The sequence below is a fragment of the Sarcophilus harrisii genome, chromosome 1 (assembly GCF_902635505.1).
Source record: "Sarcophilus harrisii chromosome 1, mSarHar1.11, whole genome shotgun sequence".
NCBI classification, from domain to species: domain Eukaryota; kingdom Metazoa; phylum Chordata; class Mammalia; order Dasyuromorphia; family Dasyuridae; genus Sarcophilus; species Sarcophilus harrisii.
This window is the reverse complement of record NC_045426.1, coordinates 581,962,044-581,983,958: the sequence shown is the minus strand read 5'-3', so window position 1 is coordinate 581,983,958 and position 21,915 is coordinate 581,962,044. Positions and strand designations below refer to the sequence as shown.

The following is a 21,915-nucleotide window of genomic DNA, read 5'->3' as shown; positions in this document are numbered from 1 at the left end:
CCTGTAGGCCTTACCAAATTGCCTGGACTTAATAGAATATCATATTCATTGTCAGACTGTGGTCTTCTAAAAGAATTGTCTTTTTATTGTAGATCTGGATTGGCATATTACGGGACGTTTTATTAATAACATTAACAGTTCATACAGGCTACACAGTGACCACTAAAAGAGCTAATTTTCTTAAGTACAAGTGAGTATTTTATATTGTTGACTTATTCTAATGCTTGAAACTTTGAATAAATTGTGACTTTAGGAATTATTCAGTTTCATAGCTGAGATGAAAAATTGTTACCTATCTTTGGGTCTATTAGACTTGGGAGTCTCAAGTGCAAAAAGAAACACAGATGATATGTTTTAAATACACTTATTCTGGATACAATACAGACCAAAAAAAAGCTTTTTCTTTCAAGTGAGCCAACAGCCAGCAGGCTCCTAGTCTGTAAACCACAAGAATTCTTATTGAATTTCAAATAGAAATGCCAATTGTTTTTCTTTCTCTACTCTTGGTATGCTTTTACCCAAGCACATATTACCTCCCTATGACATACACCTGACAATGCTCTATGTTTTATTCCTTTTTTTTTTTTTTTTTAAGAATAGTTTGGGGTCTGTTTTATGCTCCAGCTTAGTTTATGTTGGAGTAGAGAGGGAAGCTGAGAAAATAAGGACAGCTTAGCCTTTAAAGCCCTTGAGTCTGACACCAACCCTTCGGCTTACTTCACAGAATTCCCCTTCACCATATACTACATTCTAGCCACATTATTCTACTTGTTGTACCCAAACTTTGCATTCCATATCCAGCCACTTTGCCTTTGTTTGAATTCTCCTTTATGCCCCAAATGTCTTCTCTACTGGCTACTTCATTTCAGAATTCCTACTCTCCTTCAGGCTTAATTCACTAACTACTTCCTATGGTTAGATCCCCCTAGATGTTAGTTCTTTCTTGCTCCTCATATTATCATGTACACACTTAACTGTTTGCATATGTAACCCAGCTATAGAAGGTAAAGCCTTCTGGGCAGGGGCAGCTTTTTGACTGTTTTGTCTGTGTATTATCTTCTAAATAGGTATTCAGTAAATACCTGTCAAATTGCATTAGATTGGGATAAAGAGTGGAGAGTTCTCTCAACTGCTCACAAAAAAAGAATATAGAACAGTAAAGTCTTGAATATTTTACTTTCAATAGATAGGGGATAAGATTTTCCTAATACTAAAGATTCTTTTCCCCATCTCTTCTCATTTCCTCCCATTCTCCCTGCCCCTCTCCCCTCCCCCCATTCTTATTCCCTTACCCTCCTCTTCCCTTCCTCTCCCCCCCTTAGTTAAAAAAGTAAAGTGGAAAGAGTACTAGTCTAGGAATCAAGAAGACTTTTAGGCTCTGGTGCCAGCACTTCCACTGTGCCTTGGGAAGATAACTTTCTTGGACCTTTGTTTCCTCATCTGCACAAATGAAAAGATTGGATCCAATTGATAACCATAGTCCCTTCCAGTGTTTTTTTATTCTAATTTTTAGGAGCAACCTGTTTCTTTTGGTTATAACTCTGGTCTTTGTCTTTTTTGTCCTTTCTCAAAAAAGACCATGATGTTAGGGAAAGGATGCCATGACAAGCAAGTGAATTGGATTTAAGTTTGGACTGTGCAAAATTACCAGCCTCTTTCTGCTCCTGAACCATTTGGGTCCAGTGGCAAGATATAGATCAGAATGTCTGGAGATTGTCCTGGATGCAGTGGGAAACCTTGACCCTTTCTTTTATTTAAGCTTAAGGTTCTCAATTCTCAGAATTGAGGCAATGCCCATTCACTGATTAAGGCTAGATAAGAATTGAGGCAAAGAATGATCTTTTTTATCTAGTATATGGACAAAACAGAAGCAATTGCTAATTACAGTCATTCTGAGACAATTAAGACCCAAATAATAATCTAGTGGAACTTGGCCTGGAACTTATTGTTAGTCATTCAGTGGGGATCAGGGTGATATACAGTTCTAAGGTATGGTCCTAGCCTATAAATTCCAAAATATTTTGGAAGATTTCAGCAATCAAACTTTGTATTCCTTTGGGTAGAACATTCACAGGCAAGAGTATGATTCCCTATGTGGACAGAGGGAAGACAAAGAACAAAGAAAAGAGGTATGTTGTCCAGCTGACCAGTTCCAGTTGGGTCCATAGTGGGTCATTTTCACCTCATATCTTACCTATTCTTAATCACTGATTGGGCATTGTCTCAGTCAAATTGAGACTTGTTAAAGATAGCTTTAAAAGGCCAAGGTCTCCCACTGCATCCAGGATCATTTCCAATAGTTCTGATCAATAGCTTGCCACTGGACTCAGATGGCTCCAGAGAAAAAAGTAAGACCGGTAATTTTGCACAGTTCTCCCTCACTTAATTTCAACTTACTTGCACGTCATGGCATCACCTTCCTGATGTCACGATCCTTTTCCAGAAAGCACTTAATGTTCATCAAAGGTGGTTAGGAAGAAGACATTCCCCACAAGTTATTGATGTATTTTGTTTTAAAAAATTACAGTTAAAAATTGTAGGGTTGGAAACAATGTCAAGAACCATACACCACTTGTGGACAAAAATGTATACCACCAATTCTAGATGGATAGATCTTTTTTTTTTCTCTTTTAAAATAGCTAATGACTGAGATTTTACACTTTTATTAACTTGTTAAATTATTCATTGACATATACCAACGGAAAACATGCATTTTTAAAAATCTTACCTAATTTCTTTCATTGTATTTTAAAATGATTCCCAGAAAATTCTCATTGGAGAGCTGATTTTTCTAAGTTTTGCAGTGCTATGATGGAAGGTGTTTGAATTCTAGCTGTGTTATTCATGATCCTTATGGCTTAGAAAGACCATTTCATCAGCTGTAAAACAAGACTGTTAAAGTAGGTTCCAGGAAACTCAAAATCCTATGCTCCTTTTTTATATTTGAAGATAGTTACAAAAGCATTTCTCCAGTTATTTTCTGCAGTTTTCTTTTCTGAGATTTCATATTTTTCCATTTTAAGTCATTAGAACATGTTCTAATAGAGCCTTGTTTGGATATCATCCTTGTGATATCATTGGTACTCTCAAGAATGAAGGGTGAGCAGCTTTAACAGGAAATCCAAAAATTCCTTCAGTCTGAGTACTACACTTTAACTTTGAGATAATCACTCTTCTTATTATATAAAGTAGTTCAAATGTAAATAAGGAGCAGATAAAATGAGAGGAAATCCCATTAGATTCTTATTCCATTAAATAAGATCTGTTGTTCAGTGTTAGTATTTTTATTACATGAATGAAGGAGTCTCACAAGATAGATCTTTGAATTTTAAAGGTGTCCTTTCCCATTCTTGCAAATTTCTCGTGTAATTTCACATCATAAACATTTGACATCTTGAGCCTTATTTTAAAATTGCCATCTTTTAGTCAGGCTTCATGGTGATGGCTGAAATCAAACCTTCAGAGTAGTTCTAATTTAGTATACAAAGATATTGAAAAGAAAATATTATTTTATTAAAGTTCTAAAAATTTATCCTAGTTTTATATCCTTTTGCTTCGAAACAATGAGTGAAGGAGAGAAGGAATGGAACTTCAAAAGCATTTGACTGCTTTGATTTAGTTCTGCTCTGTAAGTCTCACATACTTCATTTTTAATTGCAGGTGACCTATCACCTCCACACAGTCAGAGCAATGTCCTATGTTTTTGTAAATGATTCTTCTCAAACGAATGTGCCTCTGCTGCAGGCTTGTATTGATGGAGATTTTAACTATTCCAAGAGGTTATTAGAAAGTGGCTTTGACCCAAATATTCGTGATAGCAGAGGCCGAACAGGCCTTCACCTTGCTGCCGCACGAGGAAATGTAGACATCTGCCAATTGTTGCACAAATTTGGTGCTGATCTCCTGGCCACAGATTATCAAGGAAACACAGCCCTTCACCTCTGTGGTCATGTGGATACTATACAATTCCTTGTTTCCAATGGACTCAAAATTGACATTTGGTAAGTATATTAGTGCTTTTAAAGATCCTCTTTTTTTTTTTTTAACCTTACTCCTCTAGGAATTGGGTCAGAGACCCAATGCCTACTTCGTTGGCTATACAAATTTGCTTACCATACATAAAATTAGGAGGCAAATGACATAAGAGAATGGGGTGAAGAGTTGATAGAACGGGGTGCTGATAGAAGGGAGGGTAGATTGGGGGAGGTAAAAGCCAGAACCAAAACACTTTTGAGAATGGACAGGGTGAAAAGATAGAAAGAGTAAGATAAACAAGGACAATAGGGTGGCAGGAAATATATATATATATATATCATAAGTAAAAAAAAAAAAAAAAAAGTATTGTTTCTCTGAACCTTATTTCTTAAATATATAGAGAATGGAGTCAAATTTACAGAAATAAGGACCATTACTCAAAAGATAAATGATTGATAGATATATACAGGCAGTTTTCAGATGAAGAAATCAAAATAGATATCAATCACTATTGATTAGAAAAATACACATAAAAATAAGTCTGAGCTACTACCCCCACATATATCAGATTGACTAATATGACAGAAAAGGAAATTGACAAATTGGAGACACTAGTGCATTGTTGGTGAAGTGCTATACTGATTCATCCATTATATAGAGTAATTTGGAACTATGCCCAAAAGGCTATACTCTTGGGTCAAGTAATACTGTTACTAGATCTGTATCTCAAAAAGATAAAAAAGTAAAATGTAAAAAAACCTATATGTACAAAAATTTATTTTAGTGGTAACAAATTAAGGTGATGCTCATCAGTTGGGGAATGGGTGAAGAAGTTGTGGTGTATGATTGTGATTGAATACTACTGTGATATAAGAAATGTCAAGCAAGATGTTTTCAGAAAAACCTGGAAAGACTTAAATGAACTGATGCACAGTGAAGTGAGCATAGTAAGGAGACCATTGTGCATAGTAATAGCAATATTGCACAATGAAGAACTGTAAATGATTTTAGCAATTTTCAGTAATACAGTGATGCAAGACAATTCTCTTATCCATCTCCAAAGAAAGGACTGATGGAGTCTGAATGTAAATTAAAGCATACTTTTTCTTTTCTTTTCTTTTTTTTTTATATTTTCTTCAATAACATGACTAATATGGGAATATGTTTTTCATGACTTCACATGTATAATCTATATCAAATTGCCTTATCAATGAAGGGATAGTGGAAGGATAGAAAGAGAATTTGGAACTCAAAAAAATTTAAAACAAATGTTAAAAGTTGTTTTTATTTGTAACTATAACCTCAGTTTCCTCATCTGATTGTGAGGTAATTGGATTAAGTGATCTCTAATGTTTCTTTTAGCACTAAAGTTTTTATGATTTTGTGATGCGATTTCTTAATGTTAGGCTGATCTCAGGGTGTGATAGGTGTCAGACTACATTTGGATTAAGCTTGAATTGTAAATTTCATCTCTGTGAGATTCTATTTTTGTAACTGTTGTTGCATTGTGATCTGTTTTAATATTCTAAATCAGAGAAAAGCTGTAAGTAGTTCTTTTTCCACTAGAGCTTTGGAACAAGAAGTGAAAGGAATTAATTGCAGTTGTTTCTCTGGTTCAGTTCCTGTTCTGTTGATATTGTTTTTGTTGGTTTGGCTAGCCATCTAGAGGGGGCATATACTAAGTAAATTAGTAACTGCTTCCATGCCCAGTCGTCTAGCCCAGAATAATGCCTTGCTCACCACTGTTATAAGAAGAATGCTATAAATACTATGTTTCTCCCAGGGTGACCTTTTAGTGGTCCTTTTCAGCTATCTAAAGAGGCATTTTATTTTTTTCTTTTCAGGTAAAAGTGGGAAATATTTAATACTAGTGAGTTTTGTTTGTTTAGTGATGTTTTCAAGTATCTTGCTTTTCATTTACAACTAATAAGAGATTGGTCTTCAAACAGGCCCATTGGATACCAAATCAATAATTAATTGAAACAGTTTTATTTACCTGAGTTGTTTTTTTCTTTGTTATAAAGTTTTTTATTTTCAAAGCACATGCACAGATATTTTTTCAACATTCACCCTTATAAAACCTTGTGTTCCAAATTTTTTTTTCTCCCTCCCTTCCTTCCATCCCCTCCCCTAGACAGCAAGTAATGCAATATATGTTAAACATGTGCAGTTCTTCTATACATATTTCTACAGTTATCATGCTGCACAAGAAAATCAGATCAAAAAGGGAAAAAAATGAGAAAGAAAACAAAATGCAAGCAAACAACAACAACAAAAGTGAAAATACTGTGTTGTGATCGACACTCAGTCCCCACCATCTTCTCTCTGGGTACAGATGGCTCTTTCCATCACAAGACCCTTGGAACTGGCCTGAACCACTTTGCTGTTGAGAAGAGCCATGTTCATCAGGATTGATCACCATATAAACTTGTTGCTGTGTGTACAGTGTTCTCTTGGTTCTACTTATTTCACTTAGCATCTGTTCATTTGGTCTGTTCATTAGATTTATTAAAATCATTCCTTATGAAAATGGGAACTATTTTCATTTTCTGTAATTTATTCATATTTAATCATATTATAAATATGATATTTATTCACTGACATACCAGACTTTATATGTTTATCATGTTGTTCAGTCATTCAGTTATATCTGACTCTTCATGACCCCACAAGGAATTTTCTTGACAAAGCTACTGGAGTGATTTACAATTTCCTTCTCCAGGAGATTAAGCCAAACAGAGGTTAAATAACTTATCCAGGGATACACAGCTAATGAGTTTTATTTGAATTCAAGTCTTCCTGATTCCAGGCCCAATGTTCTATCCACTAAACCACCCTAGTTACTTCCTTGTTTATCACATTGTTTTCCATATATTGACAGGCTTTAGTTTAGGAACAGTAGTGAATAATTCATTACCCAGATTGAAACTTGAAAATGGAATGTACCAGTTTTTAAGTGGCAACTTAAAATATACAGAATAATGTCCTTATTTCTAAATTTAGTATAAAACCATTTCTCTAAACTTCCTTTCAAATCTTATCTCTTCCCTTCATCCACCTTTTATTACAGCTGAATTGAACAATAAATTATTTTTACAAATTCCCTGCCTTTTCTTATGCTATATTCTCTACTATTAATGCTTTTTACTTTGGCTTTCTCAGTCAAAATCTTACCCATAATTCAAAAATTAAATTAAATACCCACACCTCTCTGATTTCTTAGTCTGAAATCTTCTTTTGTACTCCCAGAACACTTTGTAATCTCTTTTGCCACTTATTTCGTTCTACATAATATTTTGATTATTTGTGTACCTGCTTTTTCAACCTTACTGGATTATAATTGAGGACAAGAATCATTTATCTTCTTTAGCCTTAATCTATAGCAAGCACTCAGTAAATATATATTGAATGAATGTTTGTTAATTAAATTATTAAAGTAGGAATTTTCCATTAGATGTATTTTCCATGAACCATCAAATGTGTGCTAGCAACAGAATCAAATTTCTGTCCATGTATTATTCTTGTACTGAGGCTTTTTTCTGGACTTTTCTCCCCCCAATTAAAGTAATCATCAAGGTGCAACACCCCTGGTACTGGCAAAGCGAAGAGGAGTGAATAAAGATGTTATCCGATTGCTGGAGTCATTGGAAGAGCAAGAAGTGAAAGGTTTTAACAGAGGAGCCCATTCTAAGCTGGAAACCATGCAGACTGCTGAGAGTGAAAGGTATTTGGAAGAATGCTGGAATAACTTTTTTAAAAAGAAAAAAAGTTGGTATCATCAGCCTGTAGATCACTGAGAGCTTAAAATTTTCTTAGCTCTTGTATTTAATTTCTCAAGTATATATCTCTAATTGCTTTGTCTCCCATGTCCATCTCTTAAACTCCAAGTTACAATTTTCCTGTTTAAGAAAAGGAAATGAGATTAATCTGGCATGAGCTATTCTGATGAAGCTGTGTCTTAGCCCTTTGTAATCACTCTTTCTAGGTGCTTCCCAACTATCTTTTAAATTATTTACACTAGAATTTTTCCCAGGAATGGAAGTCAAGATAACTGACCTGTAATTTGCAAACTATTCTTTTCCTTTTTTGAAAATAGGACAACTTTTGCCCTTCTCCAGTCTATGGTATCTCTCCTGTTTTCCATTATCTTAAACATATTGGCAGTAGCGTAGCAATAAAATTTGCCAGTTCTTTTAGAACCTAAGGATGTAGTTGCAGCCCAAGTGAATTGAATTTATCAAGGACAACTTTACTTACCCTCTTCTCACTTAGCTTAGGTATTGACTCCCCATTTTGATTTGTCAGCGGAGGTTAGATTAGATGATAATTCTTTGACGATTCCAAGAGAAGGAAAAAACATGTACTTTTAAAAAATAAATCAGGTTACTTTAAGTAAACTTTCAGTATCCTGAGACATTAGAAGTATTGTAGTTATGAGTTATAAGACTTAGGATTACTTTATATATTATGGTAATTGACAAAAACAGATCAGGAGATAGGGCAAGGGCATAAGGAAATCTTGTCCTTTCTTCCAACTTCACTAACTCCACTGATTCCATGAGAAAAATTTAGCAGAAACCAATAGTCTTTAAATCCTTTAAAGTAAACAACAAAGCAAAAAGGAATATTCTCCACATTTTCTTCCCAAATTTTCAGTTGAATTATATCCAGAATTTGGACTTATTGCCATTTGGCCTATTCATTAGACTTATTAAAATCCTTCTTTGTGAAAATAAAAATTATTTTCATTTCTCTCCAGTTTTTTTCCAAATAATACTATTTGTCAATCATCCACCATTTTTACTTTTACTCTACTTCATCTATATTTTTCTTCCTATTCTCCATCTCCAGGTTGGTCAGTGTGTTTCTTCCATTAACACTATCCCAAGCATTAATTTGTTTCATTTAGATACTTTCAGAGAACTCAGAACCTTACTAAGTGCTCTTATAAATGGTAAAGATTAGTTTTTTAGAAGAAAACCCCCAATGAGTAATCAATGAAAACTCATACCTTACGTATAATACAAAACAAGTCCAAAGTCAACTAGAAATATTAAATGTTCTTTTACCCTGCACTTTCTGAAGTGAAATCCTTCATCTGAAATGTATTTTTGATTATTGTGCTGGGCCAGGCACTGAATCAGGAATCCCTATTCTGTAATAATTTACCATCCAGTGTAGACTCTGCTGGTACCAACACATGTGCCACAGATGGCAGATTAAAAATAGCAAATCCATACATGAGTGGAAAGCAATTATAGACGTGTGTGTGTGTGTGTGGTGTTAGCAAATTGGATTTGCTGTCCTTTTCGCAAGAGTTATGGTGTGGGATTAAAAGTTTATCTGGTTATTTGAAATATTTGGAATAATAAAGAATATATTGTCTCATCTTTTATTACTTTAATATATATATATATATATATATATATATATTTTTTTTTTTTTAATTTTTATTTTTTTTTGCAGTGCCATGGAAAGCCATTCTCTTCTTAATCCCAATTTGCAACAAGGTGAAGGAGTACTCTCAAGCTTCCGAACTACATGGCAGGAATTTGTGGAGGATTTGGGCTTCTGGCGAGTGTTGCTTCTGATTGTTGTCATTGCACTACTTTCTCTTGGAATTGCATACTATGTCAGTGGTGTTCTTCCCTTTGTGGAAAATCAGCCTGAACTGGTACATTAGTCATGGAAGGAAGGCAAGTGCCTCTTGCCTATTTGTCATCTGTGTTCTAAATTTCCCAAAATGTTTCTCCTAGCGTAACGCTAGTAGCATATTATTTGGCTTTTATACTATTAGTGCATTGTTATTCTTTAGGAAAGGAGATTTATTCATTTGAATTAACTGTTCTAAATTCTAAAGTATTTTAAAGCTACCTCTGATACGTCATTTTAATACAGGCTAGGACTAGCAACATCCAATTCTGGTAAAAGCTAAGGATAAATAAAGAATGAAAATAAGATTGCTAATAATTGTTAATCCAGAAACCTTATATTATTACAAGGACCAATTAAATGCAATTTTTTAAAGAGTTGTTTATGATAAAGATATTCTCATTGAGGCATTTTTTTTCCCTTTGTAATAGTTTACTTTCTCTAATGGAAGGAAGGAAAGAAGGATGAAAAACTCCTACTTTAAACTGGATAACATCTATACTATCCCTTAAAACATACTGAGAGCTAACATGAGCAGCAAGGCAGTGAGGTGGTACCATGAATGGAGTGCTAGACCTGGAGTTGGGAAAACCTGAATTAGAATCCTGCCTCAGAAATTAGCTGTGTGATCCTGGAAAGATCACCTAATGTCCTTGGGCCTCAGTGTCCCTTCAATAAAATGGAGGGGTAAGTTTTGATGATCTTTAAAATCCCTATGATACTAGTAAATAGAAGACCAATATTTCAAGTCAAGAAGACTTTGGTTCAAGTCCTTAAATTTATTGACTAGGTGACTATGAATAAGCCACTTAATCCCTCATTACTCCAGGTAACTGAGACTGTGCATTATAGATAAATTACTGATCTCTATTCTTGGACTACCAAGAGTTCCCCACAGCTATGAAGCCACACATCTGGACCCATTCAATTATTTTCTTGTTCAGTCACAACCCAAACAAAGCTTTGGGAATAAGCTACATTTCAATCCTTACTTTTTTTTTTCCTTTAAAAGTGATTGAGTCAATGTTTATTTATTTGCTTTTCATGTAATATTGTGTTAATGGTGTTACAGTGTCTTTAGGGGGATGGTTATACTATTTAGTTTTTTCTTTTTTAATTTTCCGACTACTTGGGTATCTATGCAAAATAAGCTTGAGAAGTTCAGTTTTCCCTGTTTGATTTCCCATTTCTTCTTTAGTGTTTCATTTCAAAAGCCTCCTATTCATCAAAAATATCTCTGAAAACCCATTTTCTTCTTAATGGTTGGAGGAAAAAAGATCGTGATGCAAAATATTTGGCTGTCAGTTTAATTCTGTAGTGCTATTATTTTAGTGATAAACTTCATCTTATAAGACAGTTACATTTTCACAATTGTACCATATGATGTTTTAATCTTCTTGTTTATGATGTTATTTAGAGGCCTTGCTATTATTTCCATAAAAATCCCTTCAATGTCAGTAGTTCTCTGATGGCACATACTGATGGGATATTTCTGAGTTAGCACTGATGAGCAGTATTGTCCTGGGTATTATAAACTCTTTGTGGATGGGCATGATATGTAAATTCATATTTGGCCCCCAAACATAATATTGCAACTGCAGCAGCAAGACTGAAAGCCCATTTGTTAATAATTCTGGAATGCTATAAATCATATTATTAGGTTAATAAGTTTGAAAATTATTCTTTGGAAGAAATGAGAAAATTGTTTTGAGCAGACTAATGACTTTATGTCTTAGAACAAAAGTACCTAAGTTACTAATAATTGAAGTGTTTCTAGAATTAGAAATTGTAGAATAAAATTATGCATTTTGCTTCTCTTATTCTTTTCATGTCTTCATATGGTTTGAGGGTTTGTATTTCTGTATCCAGGTTAAGGTTGCTTTATATGGTTTTATCTTTACTAAAAGATCTGTTATGAATTTCTTGATAAAATTACTGCTTTACAATAGGCTTGTACATAGGCTTATTTTTAAGTTAGGTGCAAACAAAAGCAACACTAGTTAGCATAAATACAACAAAATTAGAAGTAACCTTAAAATGGAATCTTCTAAAACCTAATTAGAAAGCTGTTCAGAATGAATGCTTTGCAAATCAGCAAAGACGTTCACAATTGGTATGCAGATATATCACATTTTTAAAAGTTACAGATTGAGTAATGTTTCCTTCTAAGTGCTATGCTCTTATGCTCTTTGTAGACCTTATTCTGTATATATACTAATATCACCAATAAATGTGTTTGTGTTTTCCAAGTTTTGGTAGTGGTGGTTTTTTATTTTCACTTTTGTTTTTTAGTGTACTTCTATATCATTGAAATTACTTTCCTTGCTATATTGATGCTTTTCTTTTAAATTGAATTTTACAATGGGTTGATACTACAGAATTAGAGTGGGCTAAAGACCTTAAGATATCTTTTCAAATCTACTTAGATGGAACATATACAATCCGGGAACATCATTATCTGACCTATAGTCTCTATGAATTTTCTCTGTACAGGAGTACCAAGACTGGGATAAATTGTTTGCCAGTTCAGCATTTAAGGCCTTTTCTAACTATCCCTTATCTCTGCTCTCATTCCATCAACATCATATCACCTTATTTCCTTTATCAACCTTCCACATAAGCTATTATCTGCTTTTCATTCATACTCCTTCCTCTGCCTCCTCCACCAAACTCCCAAACTCCTAAGCTTTCCTTATCTTTTCCTCCAAAAATTCACCCCTACCATCCTGTGTACTTGAACTCCAAACTCTAGTTTAAAATCATCTTCAAGGAAACATATAAGTAATAAAAAAAATGACTCCTTTCTTTTACATATCCTCATTTCAGTAAATACATGAAATTGCATTCAATTCAACAAACAGATACCAAATCCTTACAATGTATTAAGTTGTTGTGTTCTATCTAATTTGCTTTCATTGCTCTGTAAAAAATACTTTTCATTTATTTTATGGGAATATGTGTTACCTTTTACTAGGTTATAAACTTTTTGAGAACAAGGATTTGTACCCAACTGTACTAAAAAGGGTTTTCCATGCTCTAGTTAATTAAAAAATTAATGTTGATTGAATAATTTTTAATGGTTTATATCCTTTAGGTATGATGCATTGTACGCTAAAGTTTTAAAACTATTTTTTGGACATGTGCTTTTTTCTTTATGTGTAACCTCTCCCAGTCACCTTCCTCAAAGAATGGCCAGAATGTTTTATCTTTTTTTTTTTATCATATTTTTAACTTTATTTCCTTCATTTATAAGTTTTTTTCCTTTTTTGGTTTTTTTTAACAAATGAATTTGTGTTCCTTGGGTCCAAGGATTTCCTGAAATAATTAGTTATCATCCAACTAATACAAATAATTTCCTAGATTATCAGAATCTAAAACTCTGGTAAAAATCATTTGAATAGAAGTTTTAGAATGTACTCCAAGGATTTTGCACCTTGTCTTTTCTGTCTGCCATACCAATAGTTTAAATTAAACAAAATTATATTTAAAGATATAATAAAATCACTCCTTCCTTTCCTTCTATTCCCTGTTCTTTCAACATTAACAAAATACTGACATTCTAACCAAGCTGATATTTTGTTCTGTGGCATAAATTTAGACTTAGTGCTCAAATTTCTATAACCTGTTTCTTGCTTCTTTTACTAGTAAGGGAGGTGGGAAAGGAGGTGTTATAAATCTACATTTTTTTCTCTTGAGTTATATTTTAAGTAAATCTTTTTACTACTTGAAAAACTTCTTTCTTTCTAAAATAAAATTCTATTTGTTTTTAAGCCTGAATGTACAGAGTATTGTTATTAAAGACTGCTCTCTTCCCAAATACTTTGTGCAAATTATTAAAAGGTAATTAAGTACTCCAGTGTTGCAACAATGTCAACACATTTTCCATTTGTCAGTGAAAGTGCCTTTTTGTTAGTGACCATTTCTCCTAGCTCTTTTGTCTTTCTACACATTTTTTTGAGTACAAGTTAAGAGACAGATGATTACAGGAATAGTGTAAACTTGAACCTGGTGTTATAAAAACTCATTCATTTCCAGTGTTTACAAGTATGCCAAGAGATATCAGTGGTCAATTCTTAAGTCTTGAAAATTTTTTTTTCTTCTGTGCAATGGAACCCTGGCTATTAAAAAAAAAAAGGCTATTTATAAAAATATACAGTAATTATACTGTGTTCCCTGTCCATGATGAAACTATCATTGTCCCAATGTGTGGGGATTTTTTCTGTGGCATTCTTGAAGTATATTTCTTAGAAAAACCATAGAGATCAATTAGAAACAGTATAATGGAATGAAAAGAGCAGTGTCCTTAGAGATAGTGGACTTCAGTTTGAAAATTGACTTGGACACTTTCTACTTGTGTTGCTTAAATTTTTTGACCCTCAACTTCCTCATATGTAAAAATGGGAATTAAAATGTTTGTTTTGCCTATCTCATAAGGCAATTAGGAGTAAAGTGATTTGTAACTTTTCAAATGTTTTGTAAGTATGATTGATTAGATCTAATCACAGCCTTATAATTTCATAGATGAAAAAGCTAAAGTCCAGAGATATAGTTTTTTGTGTGTTTTTAGTTTTTGATTAAAGCTTTTTATTTTCAAAACATAAGCATGGATATTTTTCAACATTCACTTTTGCAAAACTTTGTGTTCCAAATTTTTCCCTTACCTTCCCCCTACTCCTTCCCCTAGACAGCTAATGATTCAGTATATATTAAACATGTGCAATTCGTCATTTTAAATCCCTCATAATCTAGCTCTAAATCTACCTTTCCAATTTTATTACTCAATTCTCCTCTTATAATTCTATTGAGCCAAATTGGATTTCTTTCTGTTATTCAGACATAACAATCCATCTTCAGATTTCATACTGGCCTTTGTACTGGCTGTTCCCCATACTTGAAAAGCACTCCTTCTTCATCTCCACTTAGAAACCCTCATTTCCGGCAAGAGTAAAGTCAAATGTCACCTTCTACATGAAAATGTCAATGCCTTCCCCTTCTAGTACTTGTTTATATCTATTTTGTACATTTCTGTCTATACACATTGCTTTCCCTAATAGAATGTAAGCTTGAAGGCAGGAAATGTTTTACTTTTGTCTTTGTAGTCCTAGTGCCTGATACATAATAGATAAGAAATGTTTTTTGATTGATTGATATGAATTTTTTTTTTTTGGTTAAAAACTATCCTAGGAAATCTAAGGGGATTGCTTCATGTTTGTTAGTGGATTAACAATCTTGGATGATGGGAAATCTTGTTTTGGTGAGAGTAGATTTGCTGGTGAGAGTAGATTTGCTGCTGAGATGAAAAGAACTGAATTCCTTTATCTGCTGTAGTTGTCTAAAATTAATGTGCACCTGATTTAAATCTTGCATACACATTCGTACATAAATTCAGATTATTATATACAGATATGTTATATTGCCAGTTGCCTTGACTTTTGTCCTGAAGAGAGATGAGGCTGATTCCTGTGTAGCTCTGTCTTATTTAATCCAGTTCAAAAGGAGTCATAACATCACCCAGAGATGTTGCTGGTCTTCTTTGAAAAAGGATGAATGTACGTGTGTGTGTGTGTATGTGTATGTGTGTGTGTGTGTGTGTGTGTGTGTGTGTGTGTGAGAAATATATGTATATTACAGAAATACATGTATATGTATATATTTAAAGTCATAAATGCTTGTCTATATATGAACATGTTGCCACTAATTATAAAAATGGATTTTTGGCTATGAACCTGAATTATTAGATATTATTTTCATTTTTTTCAAGTTGCTCCTCAATTTCCCATCACCCTCCTCTAAAAAGCAGTTTGTATATATGTCTTTACTAAATGAATCTCAAAATAAGTGCCTCCATTCCAGATTGTTATTTGGGCAGAGTTACCTCAAAGAGCTCTTTGTTAGAATTATCTTACATCTAGCAGGTGCATACTAAAAGCTTGTTAATGTTGGAATATGGTATGGCAAAACTCTGTATTTTTTCCTGGTAGTTAAAATGAAAAGGTTAATCTCATCCCATATAAAGGTTTGTATTCCTTTGCCACAGAGTTTTTAATTTCTAAATTTGAAGGTTCTGGATCAGAATAGGCTGGAGTGTGTTATCCTGAAATACCAGACTCTAAAGGTTTTGAAATAGATTCCAGGTCACTGGCAGACAGTTTGCAGAAAATTAGAGCCTGCTTTGTATGATTCCATCTGCACAAACTCTATTTACTTAGACTGTGATTTAATTTTAAGAGAAAACTGAAAAATACAGACATCTTCACGTCAGCCTGGCCCACAGATGTGTTTTGACACTGATCTTTACCCTACAAGCGTCAATGGGGATAGTTCCCTTTATCTCTTAATGATGACTTACTGATCATTTGGCAAGCTTAATCATATATCATTTCTGTTATTTCTCTTCAGTGATCAAACCACATTTATTTGCTATCCTAGGTTAAAGGACTATTTGGGATAGATTATGTATTTAGCAAAGTAAGTGATGTGTTTCATTGGCTGAGCTTCACCTTTCTTACACACAATTAACCCCATACACCATTGCACCATTAACCAAATATGAGTAAGCCATGATGGGAACTTTCTAGGAATTAAATGCAAGCTTGTAGTATCTTGCTTTTTAGAACTACAGTGTTATAATAGCTTAAAGCAGTTCTCCTACTACTCTAGCAGCACACTGTTGTTGCTATTCAATCGTTCAGTGGTGTCCAGCTCTGTGTAACCACATGGACTACAATGCAGGCCCTTCTGTCCTCCTCTGTCTCCTGTTTCCTATCTCCACTCCTATATGCAGTGGACCATTCCTTTTATACCAACAGGAAAATTAATATAAGCAAGCAGGGGTCTGATGACATTTATCCCTAATATACTAAGAAAGAAATAATGCCCAAGGGCATTATCTACTCTAGCGCCTGCAGCTCATCTTTGGAGTTACTGAGTAGAAAACAAAATGCAAGATTTGGAAGCCATTTATAAAACAGTGGATATCAAATGTCTTTTCTCTGAAAATCAAAAGGATAATACCCATAGATCCATTGGAAGATAATCAGATATATACTTTTTTGATCTGTTTAGTGGATTCCAAAATTGCTCCAACTGAGCCTTTCTTGAAGATTCAAAAAGTATTAAGTCAGTAATATAGGAACTTAAATTTACTGAAGGGGTGCTCATTTTCTCAATAGCAGCTCTCTTTACTGTGAACAAATCCAGAAACTCATAAGGCTAGTAGCACATTTTAAAAAAATTTGCTGTTGGGATGTCCTCTTCTTTCCTAATTGGACAGATGTTAGATAATCACCAAAATTCTACTTTATTGGCTGAGCATAGAAAACCAGTCTATTGACATTTGTTGTTTCATTTGTGTCCAACCCTTCATGAATCCATTTGGGGTTTTCTGGAGTGATTTGTTACATCCTTCTGTTCATTTTATAGGTAGGGAAACTGAGGCAAACAGGGTTAGGTGTCTAGCTCAGGGTCACACAATTAGAAAATATCTGAATTCAGATTTTAACTCAGGAACATGAGTCTTCCTAACTTCAGACCCATGAGACTTATGACTTTGTCCACTGAGCTACATAACTGTCAGTGATGTTTACAATCCTTTAAAAACCTATCCCATCTTCTAAGAATCACCAAAACTTCTGCAACCCCGAAACTAATAGCCTTCAGCTCTTGATATGCTAGTAGTGGTAAGAACTTGCATCTACCCAGTTAGTATACTGAGTCTGCTGTTCCACATCCTACTGTGGAAGAATAAGAAACTTCAAAAGGGTGTAAGAGGCAGAGAGGGACAGTGGGGTAGTCAGAGGACCTGGATTTAAGTCTCACTTTGAAACTTACTAACAGGATAACCTTGTGCAACTAAGTTAGTCTGCAATTTCCTCATCTGTAAAATGAGAATATTCTTTTAGCTTGAGATTTGTCATCTTTCCCCTCTCATAAGCACACATACAGCTCAACAGATTAAACTCTGCCATTCCCATGGGACTATAGAACAGAGAGAGGCAAGATAAGTAGTTAGCTTATTATCTGCCCACATTTTTCTCTTGGCTTCAAATTTCCCATTCCATTAGTCCTCAGAAATATGCAGTAGAGACTGAGTGCCTAACTTTAGTTAGAAAATATTCTAATAATAATAACTTACCTTTATCTTATACTTTGAGGTTCACAAAGACCTTTTCTTGCCACAATTAGTATCCCCATTTTATAGAGCAGGGGTTCTCAACTTTTTTGTGTGGCAGTGTAATGAAGCCTGTGGCTGTTTCTAAAGTTAATATTTGTTGCCTACATTCATAATTGAAGGAAATATCAAATTACAGTTTGAGATTACTGAAAATGAAGATGTATTTTCTCCCATCCACATTCATGGACCCTATTAGATGAGGAATATAATCAGACACTGAAGTATTATTTTAGAAGAGAAATAAGTCATGTCAATGCCAGCTGGGACTTGGGAGAGTTCACCTGCATATGTGATTTCTTTATGAATAGTAACCAATTTGAGTGAAATGGGTTTTCACTTGTTTCTGAACTGGTCTGTAGAAAGGCTTCCTATCAAAAAAAGAATTGTGACAATAATTAAATTTCCCAGATACTTATTGAGGGCTTTGTAGCTAGAACTATGCTAGGTACTGGGAGGAAAGAGTAAGGTATTGGGGAAAAAAAAAAAAAAGATCAAAAAAGAGCTTTTGCATTCAAGGAGCTTATGTTTTCTACCTCTCCACTATATCAGTTAAATCACAAGATACTTGTAAACTTTAAGTATACAAAAGATTTTATATCCATTTGCTTTACCATGTAATAAATTGGGTAGTTTAAGTATTTGGGGAAGCTAAGTGGCACAGCAGATAGAGCACTGGGCCTGGAGTGAGGAAGATATGAATTCAAATTAGACTCAGACATTTACTAGCTCTGTGACCCTGGGTAAATCACTTACCCCTGTTTGTCTCAGTTTCTTCACATATATATATATAAAATGAGCTGAAGAAGAAAAGGTCCAGCCACTCCATTGTCTTTGCCAAGAAAATCCCAAATGGGGTCACACAGAGGCAGACACTTCTGAAATGTCTAAACAATAACGTATTAAGGACACTTAAGCAGAGAACAATTAAGTGAGTTGCCTATGTCCATACAGCCAATTAGTGGAGTAATGACTTAAAGCTATACCTCATGAACTGGATCACTTTTCACCGTATCACAATGGTTACCTTTCATGGGCAACATCTACAACTGACTGGCTGTGTTTGCTGTTTCCCTTCTAAAGAGTTCTGTTTACCTACCTCTCCAGTTGCCAGAATTATCTGGCATAGCTGGCATTCATATAACATTTTGAGGTTTGCAAAATGCTTTACAAATATTACCTCATTTTATCCTTACAGCCTTGTGAGGCAAGTGGTCTGTGTAGTATTATCCTCATTTTATAACTATAGCTTAGTGAATTTAATTTGCCCATGATTTGTCTACGGTCACATAGCTAGTAGATGTCAGAGAGGATTTGAATCCAGGTCCTTTTGATTTCTGACTTAACATTCATTGTATTCACTAGAGTATATTGCTTTTCCATAATGTCAGCCCCTTGACTCATTCTAATACTGCAGCCAGTACTAGTTAGCTGCAGGAAAACAACATGTGTTTCCAGGTGGCATGTCTATCACTTATGACTTAAACCAGTTCCATTTTTATGTGGTATATAGCCCTGACACAAGAACTTATAAAAAAGCAGTTTATTAAACATTAGTTCATGAAGGTGTTGAATTTAAAATGACATCTGCCAGTCTTGCCTATTTTTTTTTCCTCATAAAAGCCTTGGATATTTGAATTAACCTAGACTACTTCTCTGTATAGGGGATGGGAGGTGGAGGATAAAAACAGAATGGCCCACAATAACATCTGGTGTTTTATTATTCTTTATAAATGTCAGATCTATTGCTTTCTTTGATTCTAACACCCTTCCTGAGGGGTCACTGGAACAGAGCTCTGTTATTATTCTCTTGTTACAAAGGAGAAAAACTGAAGCAGGGCCAAAACATGACCAGAGTTTAGGTCTTAATCACTATTTCAGGTTCCTTTCCCTTCTCTAATACAATTAATTCTTGTGATTTTTGATGGAAGAAAGGGAAAGAGAATAGCACCCTGTTTTCCTGTAAATAAATCTGTCTGTGATTCTGACAGTCATATTGACTTTTGCCTATCACAGTTTGCCCTATAGGAGTCTTCCATGACAGAACCAGAAACAATGAGTGGAAGTTTCAGTGAAGTGGTAAAGGCTGCTTTGGGATGCAGTGGGTTTCCCTGCACCTCCACCCCCAACCACTTAATATCAGGTAGGTCTAGAAAATCCCTTTCAACTCAGAGATTCTGATTTTGGGATTCCAGACTTGAGAGGGCCATCACATTTTGTAGATGAAAATGAGGTTCCGAGAGTCAGTTTGTCAATAAACATTTATTGAACACCTAATAAGTTCCAGACACTGTGCCAAACTCTCTGCAAATATATTATCTCTATTGATTCTCACAACAAACCTGTGAGGTAGATGGTGTTATTAACTTCATTGTAGAGTTGAGGAAATAGATGAACAGAACTTAACTGACTAATCCAGGATCATGAAGCTATTAAACGACTGGAACAAGATTTGAACCTAGAAGTCCCTGAGTCCCCATCTAGCACTTAATTCAACACAACATACTCTCTCATGTCACTCATTAAATCCTCTCTGTTGACCTGCATAGAACTCCTGCTCTCCCTTACACCATGGTTATAAAGATGGAGGGGGGAAGGTAGCCTCTATAATCCCTTCTTTCACTCATCCCCAAGCATTATCCCCCACCAGCCATCCTGTCCTTATCTCTGTTAGATCACAAGAAGCATTGGTCTGTAAGAGCCGGATGTAAGCCTGGCAAGGCAGATCCAACATATCTCATCTGTAACAAAAGGCTGACGCTGTTGTCTCAAAAGTACAAATCCCTGGGTGGGTGATGTCATGTTGTTTTGTTTGTCTCTGTGTGCCAAGGGGTTCAGATTTCAGTTGTGAAGGGAGTGGTGTGGTTGGGAGGGGAAGAGGAAAGTTATTTGGTTCAGGGGAAATTCCAGGAAGTCATAAATAGTTGTTTGCAGCTGATGAAAGCAAATTTTCAGGGAAGACAGAAAAGCTCAAAGGTGCTTCCTTGCCCCTGCTGCTTTCCTTCATGAATAATAGTTAGTACTTACAAGGATATGAACAGGAGGTTTTTAGAAGATGAAATTCAATCTATCAATTGCCATGAAAAAATATTCCAAATTTCTCTGTAGTTAGAAAAATGCATATTATAAAGCAGTTATGAAGTTTCTATTGGCAAAGTTGACCAAAAAAGTCCCTCCAAAAACAGAAAAAAAACCAAAAACTGACAAATGCTCAAAGGGCTATGAGAAAATAGTTATGTTAATGCGCTGTCAGTGAAGCTGTAACTTGGTCCATCCATTCTGCAAAGCAATTTGGAACTGTGCACCAAAAGATACTGCTATAGATCTATACCCTAAAGAAATCATAGAGGAAAAGAAGGCATATATCCAAAAATATTTAAAGCAGCTCTTTTTTTGTGGTGGGTAATGAAGTGGAAATTAAGGAAGTGCTCAGCAGTTGGGTGGAAGCCTGAATCAATTATGGAATGTGGATATAATGGAATATTCCTATGCTGTAAGAAATGGTGAAAGGAACTATTTCACAAAAACCTAGGAAGGCTTGGATGAAATGATGCAGATTGAAGTGAGCAGAACCAGGAAAATAATTTATATTAGAACATTTCAAACAACTTTGAAACACAAAAGAACTGTGATCACCATAAAAATTACAGCAATTCTAAGGAGCTCCTGATGAAAGATGCTACCCTTCTCTTGATAAAGAGATAATGGATTCAGAGTGTAGATTGAGGCATAGAATAACATTTTTTAGACATGACCAATTTGAAAATTTGTTTTGCTTAACTCTGAACATTTGTTATAAGAGTTTCGTTTTTCTTTCTTTTACAATAGGAGAAGTAAACATGGGTGAGAAGGAAAATAAGATTTTTTTTTCTTGATTGAAACAATTAAATAGTACCATAAGCCTTGTGAAATGTTTTATGTTTTCCCACTTGATCTTCACCACAATCCATGAGGTAGGTGTTATCATTCTTGTTTTACTAATGAAGAAACTGAGCCATAGACATTGTTACTTGCTCAGTGTCACACAGCTGATCTTATACACTGGTTTTGGACCCTGAGTCTTCCAGGTCCCATGCTCTGAATTCTACCAGCTATACCACACTGCTTCTTCACATTTC

At 34.6% G+C, this 21,915-nt stretch overlaps 1 protein-coding gene across 1 annotated transcript in view; it reads left to right on the top strand.

The window, feature by feature from the left end:
* ANKRD46 (ankyrin repeat domain 46) overlaps positions 1 to 11,877 on the top strand; it is a 28,823-nt gene extending 16,946 nt beyond the window's left edge. Inside the window, exons 3-6 of the mRNA XM_031947059.1 lie at positions 93 to 190; positions 3,661 to 4,001; positions 7,541 to 7,699; positions 9,442 to 11,877. Of these exons, the coding sequence (XP_031802919.1) occupies positions 3,691 to 4,001; positions 7,541 to 7,699; positions 9,442 to 9,658 (687 nt within the window). The 5' untranslated portion in view covers positions 93 to 190; positions 3,661 to 3,690 and the 3' untranslated portion in view covers positions 9,659 to 11,877. The remainder of the gene's footprint in view (positions 1 to 92; positions 191 to 3,660; positions 4,002 to 7,540; positions 7,700 to 9,441) is intronic.
* Positions 11,878 to 21,915: the final 10,038 nt, after the last annotated feature.